Below are 18,674 nucleotides of genomic sequence, written 5' to 3' on the forward strand. Positions count from 1 at the left end.
TTTTTTTTTTTTTTTAATTTTGGGAAAAAGGACTTTTATGTAGTTTTGAATGAGAAGGAAAAATGGGGTAAGGAGATATTGAATTCCTATTAAGTGGAATTTGAGGAGTGTATTAGCAATGAACTTGAAGTTGAGGACCTTAACTTTAGTTGGAGTTTATTTACATGGACAAAAAAAAAGAAGGCAAAATTTTGTGGCAAAAAATCTTGATAGAGTTTTGGCTAATGAGGATTGGATGGGAATGTATGGAAAAATTATAGTTGATTTTGTGGAGGGAGAGGTGTTGGATCACTCATTTGCTATGATCTTTATAGGACGAATGAAGAGTTTTGGCCCAATGCATGGTTTGTGGAGTGGGTTGATCATGAAGGTTGAAGGTGAATGGCTTTCCAAGTTTCAACTTTATGCCAAATTGAAAGCTCTCAAGAGGGTGTCAAAGAAACATGATATGGAATGTTATTGAAACATCAAACAAAAATTTTACCAAGCTAGGATTCATTTGCTTAAAGAAAAATGAAAGTTTCCATGAGTATGTACCGTTAATAAGGCCAAGAAGGCTTTTTTGAAACAAAAAACCATGTTTGGGAAGAGCAGGGATTGAGAGTGAAAGAAAAGATAATGCTATGGAAAATAAAGACAATAGCGAAAATAAAACAAAATAGAGACAGGGATTTTATGTAGTTTGGTCTATGATCTACGTCCACAGGATAAAGGTCTAAGGCTAAATTTTGTTTTTATTCATTTGATGAATTTATTACAATACAAAGGGTCTCTATTTATAGGTGTTCACCTACCTTCTAGAGACCCTTCCAAAGTCAGCATACCCGTAGCCAATTCAACCACACCAGCAGCCACATACCTTGTAGCAAATCATGCCTCAAACCTTTCCATATTAGAAACCTTTTCTCCTAGACCAACAATTGCATATCATGCAGCAAATCTTCCCATATCAGCAGCCTCTCTTCATAGACCAGCAGCCACATATCACCTTCCCATATCAGCAACCTCTCCTTCCATATTAGCAACCATACATTCTGCTACAGAAAATCTTGAAGATCCTAAACATGATCTGCAAATCAGCCTAACCATTCCAAAAGGAAGGAAATCAACCTCAACAAGACGGCTGCGCACAAACTTGTTTTACCATAGCATCAGCCGTGCTCTCCAAGTCAAGAGTGATGCACCAGGCAATATCAATCCTCAATGCTAGTGTGACACAAAAGACCAAATTTGCTATAGAAGGAAAGATTCTCTGCATAGAACAATAGTGTCTAGCACAAATTCAGCAAAGGAAAATTAGTGATTTTATTTGTAATTATTCTTGCAAGAATTGTTTCCTTGTTGTATGTCTTACACCTATTGATGGATGTGTATATAAAGTCATGTAGTACCTCATTGTAGATTAAGTCATTTGAATAAAATATCACAGAATTTTTCATGGTATCAGAACTTTTCTAGGCACACGCCAACTTTGATCCTATTTTTTCTATGGCTGCCTCTTCCTCAAACTCGATTCCTGTTGTTCCCACTTTCTCTCTTCCCACAACCAACCAAAATGCCTCTCTTAAACTTGATAACAATAATTATTTTATGTGGTTGACTCAAGTCTTTCCTATACTGCGTCACCATGATTTGTTGGGAATCATTGATGGCTTAGAACCATACCCTCCAAAGTTTATCACCATTGAGGATAAAAAGGAAATCCTCAATCCAGAATTTGTCTTATGGAACAAGAAAGACCAGTACCTCATAAGTGTGACTATTTCTTCTCTCACTGAAAGTGTCCTAGCCTCTGTCTATGGGCTGCACACCTCCAAACAAGCTTGGACAGCCTTGGCAACCAAGTTTGCTTCTCAATCCAAATCCAAAATCTCTCATCTGAAGAAACAGCTCCAAATACTGACTTAAGGACCAAAAACCTGCACTGACTTTCTACAGACAGCCAAGAGTTTGGCTAACCAACTTGCTGCTACTGGTAATTCTATTATTGATGATGAATTGATTTCATTTATAGTTAATGGATTGAATTCTTCTTTCACCAGTTTCATCACCACTCACTCCTTTGCAACCCAGAGAACCAAATTAGTTTTGATGACTTCCAAGATTAATTGCTTAGTCATGAGAAGCTGTTCAATCAACAGCAAGCCAAAGCCACAGATCTCTCCATCATTGCCTTGACAGCACAGCGTCCCAACAATCCTCAAATCTCCAAAGGCAAAGGTCCAATGTATCCACCATCAAGGTATGCTCTGAGACCTTATCAGCCAAGGCCAAGCCATGGATATCCAAGTCATGGATTTCAAGGCTGACCCCACTATCAACAGTACAGCCGAGGTCCTCACCCTTACAATCAACACAACCAGGGCCCTCAACAGCAGCACTCTCAAGGCTCACATCAACAGTTCACTCAAGGACACTTGTAGCAAAGTCCCAACTTCTCTAGCCAACCCTAAACTCAGGGAATCCTCCCAACTACGGGTAGTCTATTCAATAACAGCACAAGAGTTCCTTGTTAGATTTGTGGAAAAACCAGCCACTTAGCCATTGATTGCTATCACTGGATGGACTATGCATTTCAAGGCCGAAATCCACCCTAGCAGTTGGCTACCATGGTTGCTCACGCCAATGCTCCCTATGAAGAACCACAATGCCTTGCCGGTAGTGGTGCTAATGCCCATATCACCAATGCCTTGGAAAATTTGCAAATCCAGCAGCCGTTTCAAAACTTTGAGGAAGTTGCCGTGGGCAATGGGACTGGCCTCACTATAGAGAACATTGGTTCCTCTCTCTTTCATTCTCCCCATTCTTCCTTTAAACTTAATGATATATTACACTGTCCTCAAGCTTTAGCCAATCTCATTTCCATTCAAAAAATTTGCATTGATAATTCTTGCTATTTTATACTAACCTCTTCTCATTACTTTGTCAAGGACCTAAAGACTCACACACTGCACCTGGAGGGGAAGAGTGAGAATGGCCTCCATCCACTAGGCTTTTGAGGGAAGCTTTTTAAGAGCAACAAGACCTTTACAGCTTTGTTAGGAATAAGGACCACATCTTTAATGTGACACTTTAGATTATGACATCCATTCTTAGATATTGTCAGTCGGGTGGTTAAGGATAAATACCTTCTAGTTTCTGTTTTTGATTTTCATAATACAGCAGCTTGTAATTCATGCCAATTAGGCAAGAGTAAAAAGCAGCATTTTCATAATTCTACTCGTGTTTCTCTTCAACCCCTAGACTTAATTCATTCGGATGTTTGGATATCCCCCATTACTTCTATTAGTGGCTTCAAATATCATGTGATTTTCATTGATGACTTTTCTCAATTTACTTGAATTTATCCCCTCTATAATAAATATGAGGTCTTTGATAGTTTTGTGAAATTTAAGCTTCAAGTGGAAAACCAATTTTCCACTAAAATCAAGCAATTCCAATCGGATGGATGTGAGGAATATCTCTCCAACCATTTTCAATCATTTTTCACAAAACATGGTATTATACACAGAAAATCATGCCCTTATACCTTACCCCAAAATGGCATTGCCGAGAGAAAATTGAGACACATCTTAGAAACTGGATTAACACTCTTGGCCCACTCTCAGTTGTCTAACAAGTATTGGGTGGATGCTTTTATTACTACTGTCCATTTGATTAATAGGTTGCCTACTCCTACCCTTCAACTCATATCCCTTCTTCAAACTTTACAACCGAGAACCCAATTATCAAGAGCTTTTTGAGTATTCGGGTGTCTTTGCTATCCTCTCCTTCGACCTTATGGTCTCCATAAACTTGAATATCGTTCCAAGCCTTGTTTATTTCTTGGTTATCATCATGCAGGCTATAAGTGCTTAGATCAAGTTACTAACAAAGTATACTTGTCAAAGCATGTGGTCTTCAATGAAGCTTCCTTCCTAGCAAAGAATCAGGCTGTCTCGGTTCTACCCTCCAAGGTAAGTGCCAAAGGTGATGCTCCTTTTATTCTTCCTATTTACTTTACCCCTATTCACCTGCCACACACACAATCTCCTTCCCCCTCTTTTGACCCATGTACATCCCCTGCATCACCACAACTTTCTCTCCCTTTACCATCCTGCAGCCTCTCCTCAGCCTTGTGATTCCTTACCTACCTCTCTTAGTACTCTTTCTCCTGTTTTATCTGTACCTCCTACCTCTGCTATTTCCTAGTTAGCATCTACAGCCTCTCCTACTGGTCTTTCTCCTTCTCTGCAGCCCCTATCTACTTCCCCATTACAACCTCCTTTCTCGAACCTACCAACCTACCACCACTTTAGATACCTCTCTTCCTATTCCTACTATCTTTTCTGCACCACCCCCTAGCTCAATGGTTACCAAGTCCATAACTGGCTCTCTTCATCCAAAATCATTTTCTGATTATAAGCTTTTTTCACTCACAATTTTCTGAGACTGAACCGAGTTCTTATAGTAAGGCAGTTCTTGACCCCAAGTGGTAGGCTACCATGCAACTTGAATTTGATGCATTGATATCCAATGGCACCTGGTCTTTGTGTCCTCAACCTCTTCATCACAATATCATTAGAAACAAATGGGTGTATCGGATTAAAAGACATGCTGATGGCACTATTGAAAGATTTAAAGCTCACTTAGTTGCTAAAGGTTTGGACCAACGAAGTAGCATTGATTACATAGAAACCTTTAGTCCTGTGATTAAACCTTTAACTATCCGAGTTATTTTAACCTTGGCAGTCCACTTTTCTTGGGATATTCGTCAACTTGATGTCTTGATGTGTCTAATGCCTTCTTGCAGGGGACTTTGATTGAAGATATTTATATGGAGCAACCTAGGGGCTTCATTAACAAGTCTCATCCTGACTTTGTTTGCTGGTTACACAAGGCCTTGTATGGTCTCAAACAGGCCCCTAGAGCCTGGTTCACCTGGCTCTCTACCTTCGTCCTTGATATTGGTTTCACTGCCTCCTTGGTGGACACCTCATTATTTATTTTCTGCTCAGGCCAAATTCAACTCTACCTTCTTGTGTATGTGGATGACATCATTCTTATTGTCTCACATCCAGCAGCAATTTCAACTTTGATCTGCCGACTCCAAGCTGAATTTCCCTTGAAGGACTTGGGACCTCTCCATTTCTTCCTTGGCATTCAGGTTATTTGTAGTCCACATGGTCTTCATTTGTACTAAACCAAATACATTACTGATTTGCTCAGCAAGACTAACATGAGTGGTGCTAAACTTGCCAAATCTCCTTGCCCTTCTAGTTCCAAGCTTTCCCTGCTTGATGGCAGTCCCCTTCCTGATCCCACTGCTTACCGGCAGATTATGGTAGCACTTCAGTATTGCACTCTCACTCGGCCTGATATAGCTTATTCTGTAAATTAGCTTTGTCAACATCTTCTTGCTCCTTGTTCCACTCATTGGACTGTAGCAAAAAGGGTCTTGTGCTACCTCCAAGGCTCTCCTGATCATGGACTCTTCTATACCAAGAGTAATTTGCAACTAAATGCCTTTTGTGATTCGGATTGGACAGGCTGCCCTAATGATAGGCATTCCACGACCAGTTTTGCAATTTTTCTTGGTGATTGCCTCGTGTCTTAGAGTGCCAAAAAGCAGGCTATTGTTTCAAGGTCCATCACTGAGGTTGAGTATCGGTCTCTCTCTACTACCACTGCTGAACTCTTTTGGCTCCGGATGTTGTTCAAGGAATTATGCATGTCCTTAACCGTGGCTCCTGTTCTCTTGTGTGACAAGATTAGTGGCTTAGCCTTAGCCTCCAATCCGGTTTTTCATGCTCGAACCAAGCATATTGAAGTTGATTATCACTTCATCTGTGAAAAAGTGCTAAACCGTGACATTATCCTTAAGTTTACTTCTACCATTGATTAGGTTGCTGATGTGTTTAGTAAGGGCCTTCCTTCTACTCGGTTCCTTTACCTTAAATCCAAGCTGATGGTGGTTTCACCCCCAATCATCTTGCGCGCGTGCGCCCGCGTGGGGGGGGGGGGGGGGGGGTGGTGTTAACCTACCTTCTAGAGACCTTTCCAAAGTCAGCATACCCACAGCCAACTCAACCACACCAGCAGCCACATACCTTGCAGCAAATCATGTCTCAAACCTTTTCATATCAGAAACCTTTTCTCCTAGACCAACAGTCGCATATCATGCTGCACATCGTGCAGAAAATCTTCCCATAATATTTGTACGTTTTACTCGCAAGTGCACAAGATCAAAACGATAGTATAGTAGGCAAATACGAGATCATTCCCACGAGGATTGGTAAATTATGCTTAAAAAGAATTTCTTAATAATTGAGACAAGTGAAAAGCAATAAAAATATTAATCAGATCAAATAAGAGAAGAGATAAAAATATTGAAGAAATATAATATGAAATAAGGTAGGGCTTCGATATCCACCGCTAATCATACTCAAATAAGATTCGCAATATGCACAATACTACAATCATAACATGATGCTTAATGCTTACCAGCCACAAGAGATTGGTATCTTCTCCTAAAACTATTGATTTCCCTGAGCAACGAGTTAGACATGGTATCTACTCTAACTCTTTTCTTCATTGAAGGATTTAGCATGGTATCTACTAAGTTGTTCTTCAAGAAAGCATAAATTTATGAAAATCGGTAAACACACTCAGATTGGAATATGGTATCTATTCCAGTTGTCTTTATGTTGATTAATCCAAGAACCTGTGATGGGGTTCTTTTGTTACTTTATTATGCCCAGGACTCGGTCATCCAAATTGACATAAATAACAAATCTATACCACATGCATATGATGATCAAGTATAAACATGAGAGGAATTCAAGAAAATAGGAAATAATCAAGTTAAGCATCAATATATGAATTGTAGCAAGAGCGCCAATTGAAAACCTTAACGAGACATAATTAGGGCTTCAATCGAGCCCTAACTAAAGTATTAGTTACAACTAATATAAACTAAAATTATATACATACAGAAAATAAATAAATAAAGAAAATAAAAACTAGGAAGAACCTCCTTCTTGATGGAACCTTTGATTCTTCCTCAAAGCTTGTGTGTCTTTTCTTCAAAGGCTAGAGGCCTATTTATAGGGATTAGAGAAGCTCTAGAAGCTATAGAATTCCTATTACAATTCTAAGTAGGTCTTCTAGTCCAAATAGAATAATTACAAGTCTTTACCTTTTCTGAAATTTCTATCCAAGTAGGAAAAGGATTCCAAAATTCATACAGATTTGCGGTCTCTTATTTCAGGGCGATTTTGGCATGGTAAACGTTCGAATTAGGAAAAACCTATTTCTTACATATTTGTTGACTTTTCTCGTAGCTTTCTAACGCCACATATTTTGTTGGAATCTGATATTTGAGCCGAAAGTTATGATTAAATTACTGAGATGTGCTCATTCTAGATTCTTTCCGAAAATAACGAATTTTTGCCAACTTCTCTTTCCTTAAATTCAAAATTGATTGGAATTGAATCTATCCAAAAGTGAGTTTGCTGACTTCATTATAATCTTGGAATTTGATGGATTTTCTTCCAAAACCTGTAAAATACAAGAAAACACAAAAACAACATAAAACATCAAACTATAACAAAACTATGAGCTTAACATATGTAAATTAAGGGGCTTGAATGTGTAACATTCAGCACTTATCAGTAGCCTCTCTTCATAGACCAGCAGCCACATATCACTTTCCCATATCAGCAACCTCTCCTTCTATATCAGCAACCATATATTCTGCTGCAGAAAATCTAGAAGATCCTAAACATGATTTGCAAATCAGCCTAACCATTCCAAAAGGAAAGAAATCAACCTCAACAAGACAGTTGTGCACAAACTTGTTTTACCATAGCATCAGCCGTGCTCTCCAAGTCAAGAGTGATGCACAAGTCAATATCCTCAATGCCAGTGTGACACAAAAGACCAAATATGCTATAGAAGGAAAGATTCTCTGCATAGATCAAGAGTGTCTAGCACATATTCAGCAAAAGGAAAATTAGTGATTTTATTTGTAATTATTCTTGCAAGAATTGTTTCCTTATTGTATGTCTTAGACCTATTGATGGCTGTATATATAAAGTCATGTAGTACCTCATTGTAAATTAAGTCATTTGAATAAAATATCACAGAATTTTTCAATAGGGAGGTGGAGAGAATTCAAAATGGTACGAGACATCAAATCAAATTAGATTTAAATGTATTCAAATATGATTTTATTTGATTAGAATCAATGTTGATATCAAATTCCATAATATAAAGTCAAATATTGTAATATATTATAACAGAGAGTCGGGGAGGAAGATCAAATTAAGCAAGTAGCTATTGAATTCTATAAAAAGCTATTGCGGTCAAGTTCTTTGGAGTTTGGTAATGGTAAAGCCGAAAGGGTCACTCGGTTAGTGCAAAGGCGAATAACAAGGGGGCAGAGTATAAAGATGAAGAAGCAAGTGTCAGAAGATGAGATAAGGACTTTATTTGGCATGAAGAACAACAAGGCGCCTAGTCCAGATGGATGCCCAACAAAATTTTCAAGAAAGCTTGGTTAGTAGTAGGAGAAAATGTGATTGTTGCTGTAACATCTTTCTTTGATTCAGTAAGCTTTTGAAAGAAGTAAATGCTACTATCATATCATTTGTACCAAAGAAGTTGAATCTTTAAAAAATGGGGAATTTTAGACCGATAGTATACTGCAGCCTTATATATAAGTGCTTAACTAGAATTTTGGCTAATTGGAGAGTTCCCTATTTAGATGGTACTATAAGCTCAAGCCAAACTACCTTTGTACCGATTTAGAGTATCTCAGAGAACATTCTTTTGGCTCAAGAGGTGATAAAGGATTATCATAAGAAGGAATGGAGAGCTCGTTGTACAACTAAGGTTGATCTTATGAAGGCTTATGATAATTAAGAACAACAATAAATAAATACAAAAGTATCACATGAAATCGAGGAATACCTCCCTAGCCTAATAATTATTTAGGCAGGACCTATAATAAACCAAATAATATCTGGATTTGATGGACTAACCCATTCACATATGCAAAGTAATGTAATGGGGTTGAAACATCTTATATTAAATTGCCTTTTGAACGGGCCAAATTGAGGTTGAAACAAACCTGTATGACCAAAATTACCAGATTCTACATGAACCAGCCGATTCAGGTGGTTAAGACAATTTGGATGAACTAGATCAGGCTGACGGGCAAGGGCGGTGGCTAAGCTCAGCTGGAATGTGGGGGTTGGGTAGGTCGCTCGGGTTGCTCTGGGGGTCACTACTTGGTTTGTCAAGCTTTGATTGGGCTTGGGCTGATTGAGCATGTGGTCGAACTAGGGCTTGGGCCTTTAGGACTAATTTTTGCACTGTGAACTCTCACTTTCTGATTTTATCATGTAATTAAGTTGTTACCAAGTTCTGTGATGTGTTCTTTATTATCGGTTGTGTGTGTTGTTAGAAAGTAAAGTTTAGTTTTTGTTATGAGAGGTTGTGACTTTTGGGTTAGAGAGTTTGGATTTTGGCTTGAGTATGTGTCATAGAACATTTTGAACTTGTGAAAGAGTAGATCTTTTACTCTTAGATGTGTTTTTGTGTTGATCCTTGTGATTTTTGAAGTGTTGGGTGATGAAAGTTTTAGTTTTTGGTATGAAACGTGTGCCTTTTAGAATAAAGCTTGAGACTTTTATGTTTTAGAATTCATTTTGCATTTTGTTTAGTGTCTAGATTTGTAAATTGGGGTCTTTTTAAGCCATCTGACAGTTTAAATGGTGAAAAAGAAGAATTTTTTTTAGAGTTAGGAGTTTCTGTGCAAGAACCGTCTTAATAGTATTGTTCAGATAACCATCCTAATTATGAAATTGTCTTAACGTTACCTGTACCATCCTAATAGTTTTCATAAAGAATGTAGAAAGTTTAAGTTTTTAGGTGTTAAGTTAGGATTTTTGGTCTAGAGGTGTAACTAATGATAGAATACTTTGTAGATGAGAGAACCGACCCGCACAAGAGTAATTTTATCCAGGCTTACTACATATTAGGTGAGTAAATTCTAATGTGGACTCTAAAAATTGAGTTTTTTCAAGCATGAATATTGTAATATGATATGTGCATTTTTATAATATCATGAATTTTCCTTATTTAATGTTTTGAGCCCTAATTTTATAAGTATAATGACATGACTTTTACAAATGAATGATTAAGTAATGATTACACCGTGATTTACATGCATGAAACGAAAATAATCACTAATTGTATGACATTACCACCATTATTAAATCTTGTGAAACTTTTGTGACATAAATCTGCGGCATGCCATACCAATTATACAGACTTGACTTAATGGCCCAAGGTTGTGTGTGTAAGTTTAAACCCTAGATCAAAGGGCTATTGTGACTAGCATAACCACCCACGAGTAGGGTCACCCTTGCTTGCATCACCAGTTGGGTGAATCACTCTGGGTTTGACTGAGTCGGGCAACTACGAGATTGCTTGCTATTTGCATTTGCTAGGCCGTGAATGTACTAGAGGTTCCATAGGACACGTAAACTCTATTATAAAAGGGTTAAAGGTATGAATTGGTATGAATAGGCCATATTGAACACATTTATGACCATATATATATAATTACGTAATGCATCAACATGATGCTTTTCCTCATTATAAAGATTGTGAACTGCTATACAGGGCTGACTCAACCATAAGGTGAGTTAAGCGGTCGCCTAAGGCCCCCAAAGACTAGTTTGTTAGAAGAAAAAATAAAAAATAAACATAATCTGAAACAATTTTATTTTTTCTTTAGTGGAATAAGGCCCCAAAACAAGTTTGTTTGAAAAAAGAAAAAGAAAAAAGCCCAATCATAATCTGGTATGGTTTTGAAAAAAATAAAAGAAGCATAATTTCTTTTTTTGATACCATTTAACTTCAATAGAACGATAAATAGTTAAAGGCCCAAGAACACAACAATTAATATCAACAAAAAAAAAAGTACATTCTCTTTCCTATTATGAGACTGAACTAAAAGGATGTGGACTACAAGAAAGCCAATAAAAGAAAGTGGGGCCCATAGAAAAAGACTTGTTGAAATACAAGTCATAACTCTACAAAAACAACTATCATTAAAAGTGGGGCCCACGAAAAAAGGTTTCGTTTAAAATTCTCGGCTTAGGCCCAAAATATATCGAGCAGGCCCTGCTGCTATATATAATGTTTTCTTTTGACTTGCATTAAAAAAGAGTTCACAGCATAGTTGTATTTCACTAGGATTCATACTCACTAATCCATGGACTTACCACTATGTGTATTTTCACATGTAAAACATTTTTTGTTTTACAGAGGACCCGATTTTAGACAATGGTGAAGAGGGAGCCAAACCAGAGGCCAACGCTTAATGATCTAGTCAAGCTTACTTTTGGCCTGAACGAAGAGCTTGTTGTCTACATGAAGGATCGAACATCACCGGGAATAGGGATGTTTTGTGTTAGCATTTCTTTGGTTAGACAATGGTGAAGAGGGAGCCAAACCAGAGGCCAACGCTTAATGATCTAGTCAAGCTTACTTTTGGCCTGAACGAAGAGCTTGTTGTCTACATGAAGGACCGAGCATCACCGGGAATAGGGATGTTTTGTGTTAGCATTTCTTTGGTGGTAGCTAGTACACTGAATTTTATCGAGACCCTTAACCCCTTGCCTTTTTACAGACAAATTTGCAACCACTTTTGTTTTTATTATGGTATGATCACCCTCTCCGATCCTCAGCATCAAAACCTACATCCAAAAACTCTCCTCACATCACATCATTATCCCAAAAAAGAAGTAGGCATAGCCATTATATTTTGTTCACTATTTAGTGCCACAATGGGCTTTAGGCGCATGGGACTTATCGAGTCCATATATTTACTACATAAACATAGGAGACAAATCCAATCTCCTAATGTTGTGTACGTCATACATGAAGAGAGCAACTAGTATTCCTTTTAAAGCCATGGCTTTAATGGCAGGCAACTATCCATGGGAAGATTCTTACTTGAGGAAAAGAAGGTTTCATTGTCCTTTCTTTGCATGGCCTTCAAATTGGAAGGCACCAAGAATTCTTTCATCTCTCTCTCTCTCTCTCTCTTCAAATGATTAAGCCAAAGAAATTAAAGTTTAATCATATGACCCATTCTATTTTATTTCAGAGGTGATCGAGTGGTTGGTTGATTTGATTTGGAATATATAGGATATGTTTGTTACCAAGCATTTGATGTGTTTAGTCGGTGGTGGAAAGTTGGTTGTTGGGTCTTCCATAAAAAGTGTTAGTGTCAATTAGTAGAGATGTCTACTAATTTTGCTGTTCGGATCGTTAGCAATTTAAACAGTAAATATGAGAGAGCTTTTATAGGGTCTATTTTTTTCTACAAGATTTTAAACAGTCCGCTCACTTGTTAAGACAGATGAACTCTATAAAAATTCTTTTACATTTACTGTCATGATTGCTTACAATATCGGACAACGGATTGCTGAAGATCCGGATTCGGAGGGAATTGAGAGCAACTATAGCAAGCCTTTATTAGTAGCATTGTGTAAATCCAATTTGTGAAGTCAAAGACATTGTCGATTGGTGATTATTATTTTGGAAATATATGATATTCTACGCAAACATTTGCAATCTCATTCCAAGATTTACTTTCAAGGGGACCTGTTTTGCTTGTAAAATTGAAATGCGAACGCCATATATAGAGCCTAGCTCCCATGCAACAGTAGGTTCTTTTTTTTTTTTTTTTTTTTTTTTTTTAATTTCGTAACTCTAAATTTTCCTGGCAGAATGAAAATTATTAAAATTCTCTATTCTTTTTCTACGATGAAAATGGAAATTTTGTATATTTTGTATTTTTTTTTCTTACCTTTTATTTTATTTTATTTTTTCCATACCATCAATTATCAAAAATCTTTAAGTTTAAAGTGAATTTAATAATTTAATAATTAGTTTACATTTCTTTTAACATATGAATTCAAATTCTCTTTCAATAAGCAGATCCAAAATACTGGAATATGTTCATATTAGAATTGAGGATTACATATTTTAAAAACTTAAGCATAACTTAACAATTCTTCTAAAAGATGTAATCCTGTTTGGCAACCTCCCTCCCTTCCTCATATTTTCACTTCTCAAAAAACATTAACTTCAAAATATTTTAATTTTTTTTTTACTTTTTATATCATATCTAACAATTTTTTTTATTATTTAAATAAAAAAACCCACTACAATACTTTTTTTTTTTTTTGAAAAGATCTTGAAATTTCTAAAAACAAGAAACAACAAATTCAGAAGACACAACGCCCAGAATACAAGGCGAAAAAGAATTGAACCACACTTAATTCAACTGATGAGATACAACCAATTTTTACTTTATATTATATCAATCACTTTTTACTACTACTTTAAAAAAAAAAAAAAAATTGGAGAAAGGAGTTGCGAAAATGGACCAATTAAATTGCTCTTCAAAGCTAGATTAAATCCAATTAAAAGGATGCCTTACACCACAATTAAGTTTAATTTTTTTTTTTTTTTTTTTTTTTTTTTTTTTTTTTTTTTTTAATTCTTGGAAATACTTGCCATTACCTTTAAGTGTGCGTGAAAAATAGACATTTATGTTGAAAACTAATTTTTCTGAAAAGCTCATAATTCAAAGAATTTTATAATATGTTTTTAATATATATAAAAGACTCATTAGTGGGTTCCATTAATGTACAGGCACGTCATGTTGGGAAAAGTGCTTACAACACCATAAATTCGGAAGGGCTCATTATAAATGCTCTGCGCTCTGCTTCGATCTTATTCGTTAATCTGTTCTACTTTTCTCAATGGTCAAACGGATGCTTGAGGTTCCTCTTTTTCTTTTTTCTTTTTTTAAAAAAATTATTATTATTATTATTTAATTTTTGCTTTTGCTTTGCTTCCCCTCCTTCCTTTATCTTCTTTCTACGCTGGCTTGGATTTCGCTATAATTCATCGTTCTCCGGTGTATTAGTAATTTAGTATTACCTCCAATAAAATTGGAGCAAAGAATAGTGGAAACTGATCGGCTCTAAATTTAGTTGATATTGACCATTGTATTTTGAATTTCTCTTGTAATTAAACTAGCTGATCATCATAATAAATCTCATAATATTTTATAGGATTCGTAAACTTAATACAAAATTTATGAATTAAAGTTTAGTATAAATAGATTCGGGTTAAAGTGGGTCGACCCAATGAGACACGACGACTAATAAATGGGTCAATTTCAGATTAACTCACTTAACAAGTTGGTTTATGTTTATTAATTGAATTTAGTTGTGAATGTGTATAATTGATATAATTTATTCTTATAAGATATGAAATCGCATGTGTTAATTAGGTCATACTAAGTATATATATCAATTTAACTCATTTATATTAAACCGGTCGAAACAGATTAAAATGGGTCATGTTTGAGACAACCCAACATAATTTGTTTATTAAACGGGCAATGCGGGTTGTGTCACGTTACCTATTTGTTTAAATAGGTAGTCTCAGGCTTAAATGTATGACCCGTTTAATTAAATAAGCGAGTAGAGTTAAGATTAACCCATATAATTGTATACATATGGTTTGACATGATACAAACTCGACCCATGAACCTGAATTATCATCCTTATTAAATTGTTCACTTACCCAAAAAAATAAATAAATAAAATTGAATTGTTCATTATTCAAATTTGGCTAATTTGATTTTACAATGATGTTGGCTCAATTTTTTAATAAAAAATAAAACATGCATTGCTTATTTAAAATGCAATAAAACAAATTCTTAACCATGAGATAGTTAGATCCACTCCTTAGTTAATTTATTGTAACGTGATCAAAGATATTCTTGCCATTTTCTAGTGAGTGATTAATTTAAACTAATAATTTTGACTTAATTATAGAAACATGACTACCCTTAACTATAATTATATATAATCCTCTACTTTAATGTTGTGTTTCATATGTTCTCGATCTCCATGAAAATTTGACTCCCTCATAAAGCTCCATTCATATGGATATCCAATAATTGCATCCATGTTCTGCATATAAAAGAGTTATTTCAAATAATCAAACAATTGTAATATATCTAGTCCAAAACAACCTCTCTAACTTACCTCAAAAGACAAAAAAAAGAACAAAACAAAACAAAACGAGATCGATGTTAATTGATAGAGCAATTAATTAATCCTAGCTAGCAAAGATAAAAATATTAATTGGCTATGATTAGCCAACAAAATGAATTGAAGATCAAACATTTGCAAGGTTGAGCTGGTCTTTTCCTTGTCTCACCACCGTCCACCACTAAGGCCAGCTAGCGTAGAAAGTGCTGGCTCTCTAATCTCCATTTACTGTTAAACCGCCCTTATCTTTTATTTATAGGTCAACGATTAGCCAACTTTGGAGGTGGTAACAATTCTAAGACAAATGGGAAAATAAAGCGAGAAACATGCCACCACAGCTCAGCTTCACCTGACACGTGTCATCCCCTCCTCCATCTGTGCTCGTCTGCTCAAACACCACCACAAGTAGTACTACTCCAGCTCCATCGAGATCATCAGCTAAGTCAGTCAACGTTTAGGCTTTTATGTAGTGTGGATGCACTATATATATGCACACACACAAGAGCTTCACACTTGGCATGCTACTATTGGCCGGATCCTGGACTCTGAATGGATCCAGCAAAACCCAGTAGCAATTGGCCATGACAAAAATTGCACTGATCATCGATCCATTCATTTGAATAAATGAAAAGTGAAAGACCTTAACTACTGTTCGTCAGAAGTTGATTTTTGAGTGGGGAGGATGGAGAGCTTTATGACCAATGTTGACAGTCACTACCAAATTAAAACAACATTTTTCAATCCAATATGTATAGAAAAATCTGACAGATTCCCAACAATTTTATTGTTTAATTAGATCGTTAGCAATTCGATCAGTAAATATGAGACAATTTTTATACAGTTTATCTGTCCGAACACTTGAGTTTCATAGAAGTTCTATCATATTTTCTGTCCTAATAGTAAATTATCGAACCGTCAATTCTTCGATACTTATTGATAACAAATATTGTATGCCACCAAAATTTACAATAAAAATATTGAAAAATTTAAATATGAGCCTTTTGAGTTTTACTTACAGTTTCTTAAGACAAGAATTACAAGAAAGAGAAGGAAATTAAAATATATATAAATGAAAATGAAAAGAGAATGAAATAATTACTTAGAAGATCGATATATCGTCGCTTAGCTTCACAAAATGTTATGGGTCAGCTGCCACATCAGTAGTTGAACCAATCCCCACCTGCAACCACGGTGAGGAACCCCCACTCGTGTTCATGTCCTTCAACTCACTTAGCTTAGCTAACTTCACACTACTGTCTGCCTCGTCATCAGCATTCTGCATTGAACCATTAATGCTGTCATTGTTCTTATTGTTGTCGTTGTTGTCGTGGTTATCATCATCGTCGACCTTCTGACCGAGGTGGCGGTGGCGGTGGTGATCATAATTGTGGTCCTTTTCTAGATCATCTTTTGCAGTACCTAACCAAGACTGTAAATAAATTTCTGTAGAAATTTGGTCACGCCGTGCTCCCCTAAGATCTTGATCAACTGGTGCGGGAAGGTTAAGGTCGAGCTTGAGATTGAGCAAATTTGGATTGGTTTGCTCCACCTGATGATGATCTTGAAACGGATGAAACTTAGCTATCGTGGACGTGTCCGGCGCGTTGGATGTGATCCAATGGCACCTCTTGTGGCCGCCGAGCGCCTGCCCGGACGAGAAAATCCGGTGACATATCGAGCACTCATGCACCTTCGATTTCCTCTTGGATATGGACGCCGATTGAGGATTAGAACAACCTTGGTCAAATTGTAGGGTTGAGTTTGATTTTGTCGGGAAGAACTCTTCGTGCGTGATCACGTCGTCGTCGAGTAAGATATCGTCGTTTTGATCGAGCCTGGACGCGAAACAGCCTTTAACCTTCTTGTGGCTGGCTCTGTGGCCGCCCAATGCTTGGTGTGAATTGAACACTTTCTTGCATGCCTTGCACTCGAACAACCCTTTTGCCAAGCCCTTGTTCTTGTTCTTGTTGTCGTCGTCTACAGGAGCCCTACAAGAAATCGGAGCAATGAAATTACTCATGGGATTTCTTCGCTCCTGGTCTTCTTTACTGGCTGAAGCACAAGACTCCTCCGCCTCCGCCGGGTCAACCGCCGCGTTTGACAACATCATTAAGCAATTTGCGAGGTCTTCCTCCTCGCTAGACGGGCAATTGGAATTGAAAATACCCACTTTACCTCTCAACGATCTCTTTCTTTTGGACCACCCGCACCCTCTTCTTCCATCGTCACCGTCTGAACCAGGCGATGAGATTAACGACTCGGCGTCTTCGGAGCTACATTTCCCATGTTCAAGAAAAGATTTCCACGACAGGAATTCTTTTCCGCAATTCTCACAAACCCGGCAGCTCTTCAGCCGGTTCGGGTTTGTTCTCAATGCGTACATCCGCTTGTTGCTAGGCGGAACATTTCCGCCGCCCAACTTCTCCTCCCAATCGCTAGCCGGGTCTTCGTCGTCGACGTGCCCGGTCTCGTCGCCGATTCCATGCGCCCTCATGTGCCCTCCTAAGGCTCTCCCACATCCAAAACCTTTCTTGCAAATCTTGCAAAAGTGCTTGAAGGTTGTCTGCTGATCCACAATGAAAGCCATTCAAAAAAGAAGAAGAGAGAGATCGAGAAAGCTGAAATGGGATAAGAATTAATGGAAGAGGGAGAGTCGGAAGGAGGGGAGGAGTTTATTCTTGTAGTAGTGGTACGTAGTTGTTGTACGTTGTGAGGCTCCTTGATTTTAGTTGGAGTATTGGTTGTGAATGAGAGAGAGGGAGTGGAGGGAGTTGCCTGGAGAGCAAGAGAGAAGAGAGTGTGGTGACAAGTGGAGGCCAGGAAGGGGTGAGAGGGTGAGAGACTTTTTCTAAGACTTTGTGGTGGTGGCGCCGCCAGGGAAGAGGTGGATGTCCGTGAGGCCAGTGAGAGAGTGTGATGTCGAGAGAGTGAAGGAGATCCGTACGTCTAGTGTGTTAATTTGTGTGCGTTTGAGAGAGAGAGAGAGAGAAAGAGTGAAGGCCAGGGAGTGAGTGAAAGGGGAAGGAGGAGGGAGTGGTTCTAACTGCCATACCTATTCATATCCCTTCAATTCCAAGCCAAGAAAACTAACCCATGCTTCTCCTTGTCTGTCGGTTGGTTCAAGCTGCTTTTCCACAAAAATTATTAATATTATTATGTGCTAATTGTAATTATGAGTGTAATTATCATTAACCTTTTTTAGGTTTAATTTTAAATTTATTTATTATATATCAGGCTTAAATTAAACTGAACCTAAAAGTGGATTGTATTGAAGGAAGGCATATATAAATAGGTTGTTCTTACATGTTGGGTTTTACGTATCAGTTTTCAGTCAACCAAAAGAACTTAATCCCACCCGAGGAGATAGGATCTCAAATAAGATTTGCATAAAGCTCGACAGGGTCCCTATTGAATCCATTCATCTTAATTTCCCAGTCTATTCAAAATTATATTTATAAGTTGTGTTTGTGTGTGTGCATGCTTCCTAGCAATAATCCTCAAGATAATTTTAATTAACAAACCACTTGGTTTTCTAGCATT

General features: G+C 37.2%; 1 protein-coding gene across 1 annotated transcript; it reads right to left on the minus strand.

The window, feature by feature from the left end:
- Nucleotides 1–15,990: 15,990 nt before the first annotated feature.
- On the minus strand, nucleotides 15,991–18,166 carry LOC133880418 (zinc finger protein ZAT9-like). Its single transcript, XM_062319368.1, has one exon. The coding sequence runs from the start codon at nucleotides 17,719–17,721 to the stop codon at nucleotides 16,273–16,275; it is 1,449 nt and encodes a 482-aa protein (XP_062175352.1). The 5' UTR covers nucleotides 17,722–18,166; the 3' UTR covers nucleotides 15,991–16,272.
- Between the last annotated feature and the right edge of the window lie 508 nt (nucleotides 18,167–18,674).

This window comes from Alnus glutinosa, chromosome 10, assembly GCF_958979055.1.
Source record: "Alnus glutinosa chromosome 10, dhAlnGlut1.1, whole genome shotgun sequence".
Classification (NCBI taxonomy): domain Eukaryota; kingdom Viridiplantae; phylum Streptophyta; class Magnoliopsida; order Fagales; family Betulaceae; genus Alnus; species Alnus glutinosa.

Excerpts from the sequence above, each read along its gene's own strand:
- LOC133880418 (XM_062319368.1), bottom strand. The coding sequence starts at position 17,721 with ATGGCTTTCATTGTGGATCAGCAGACAACCTTCAAGCACTTTTGCAAG.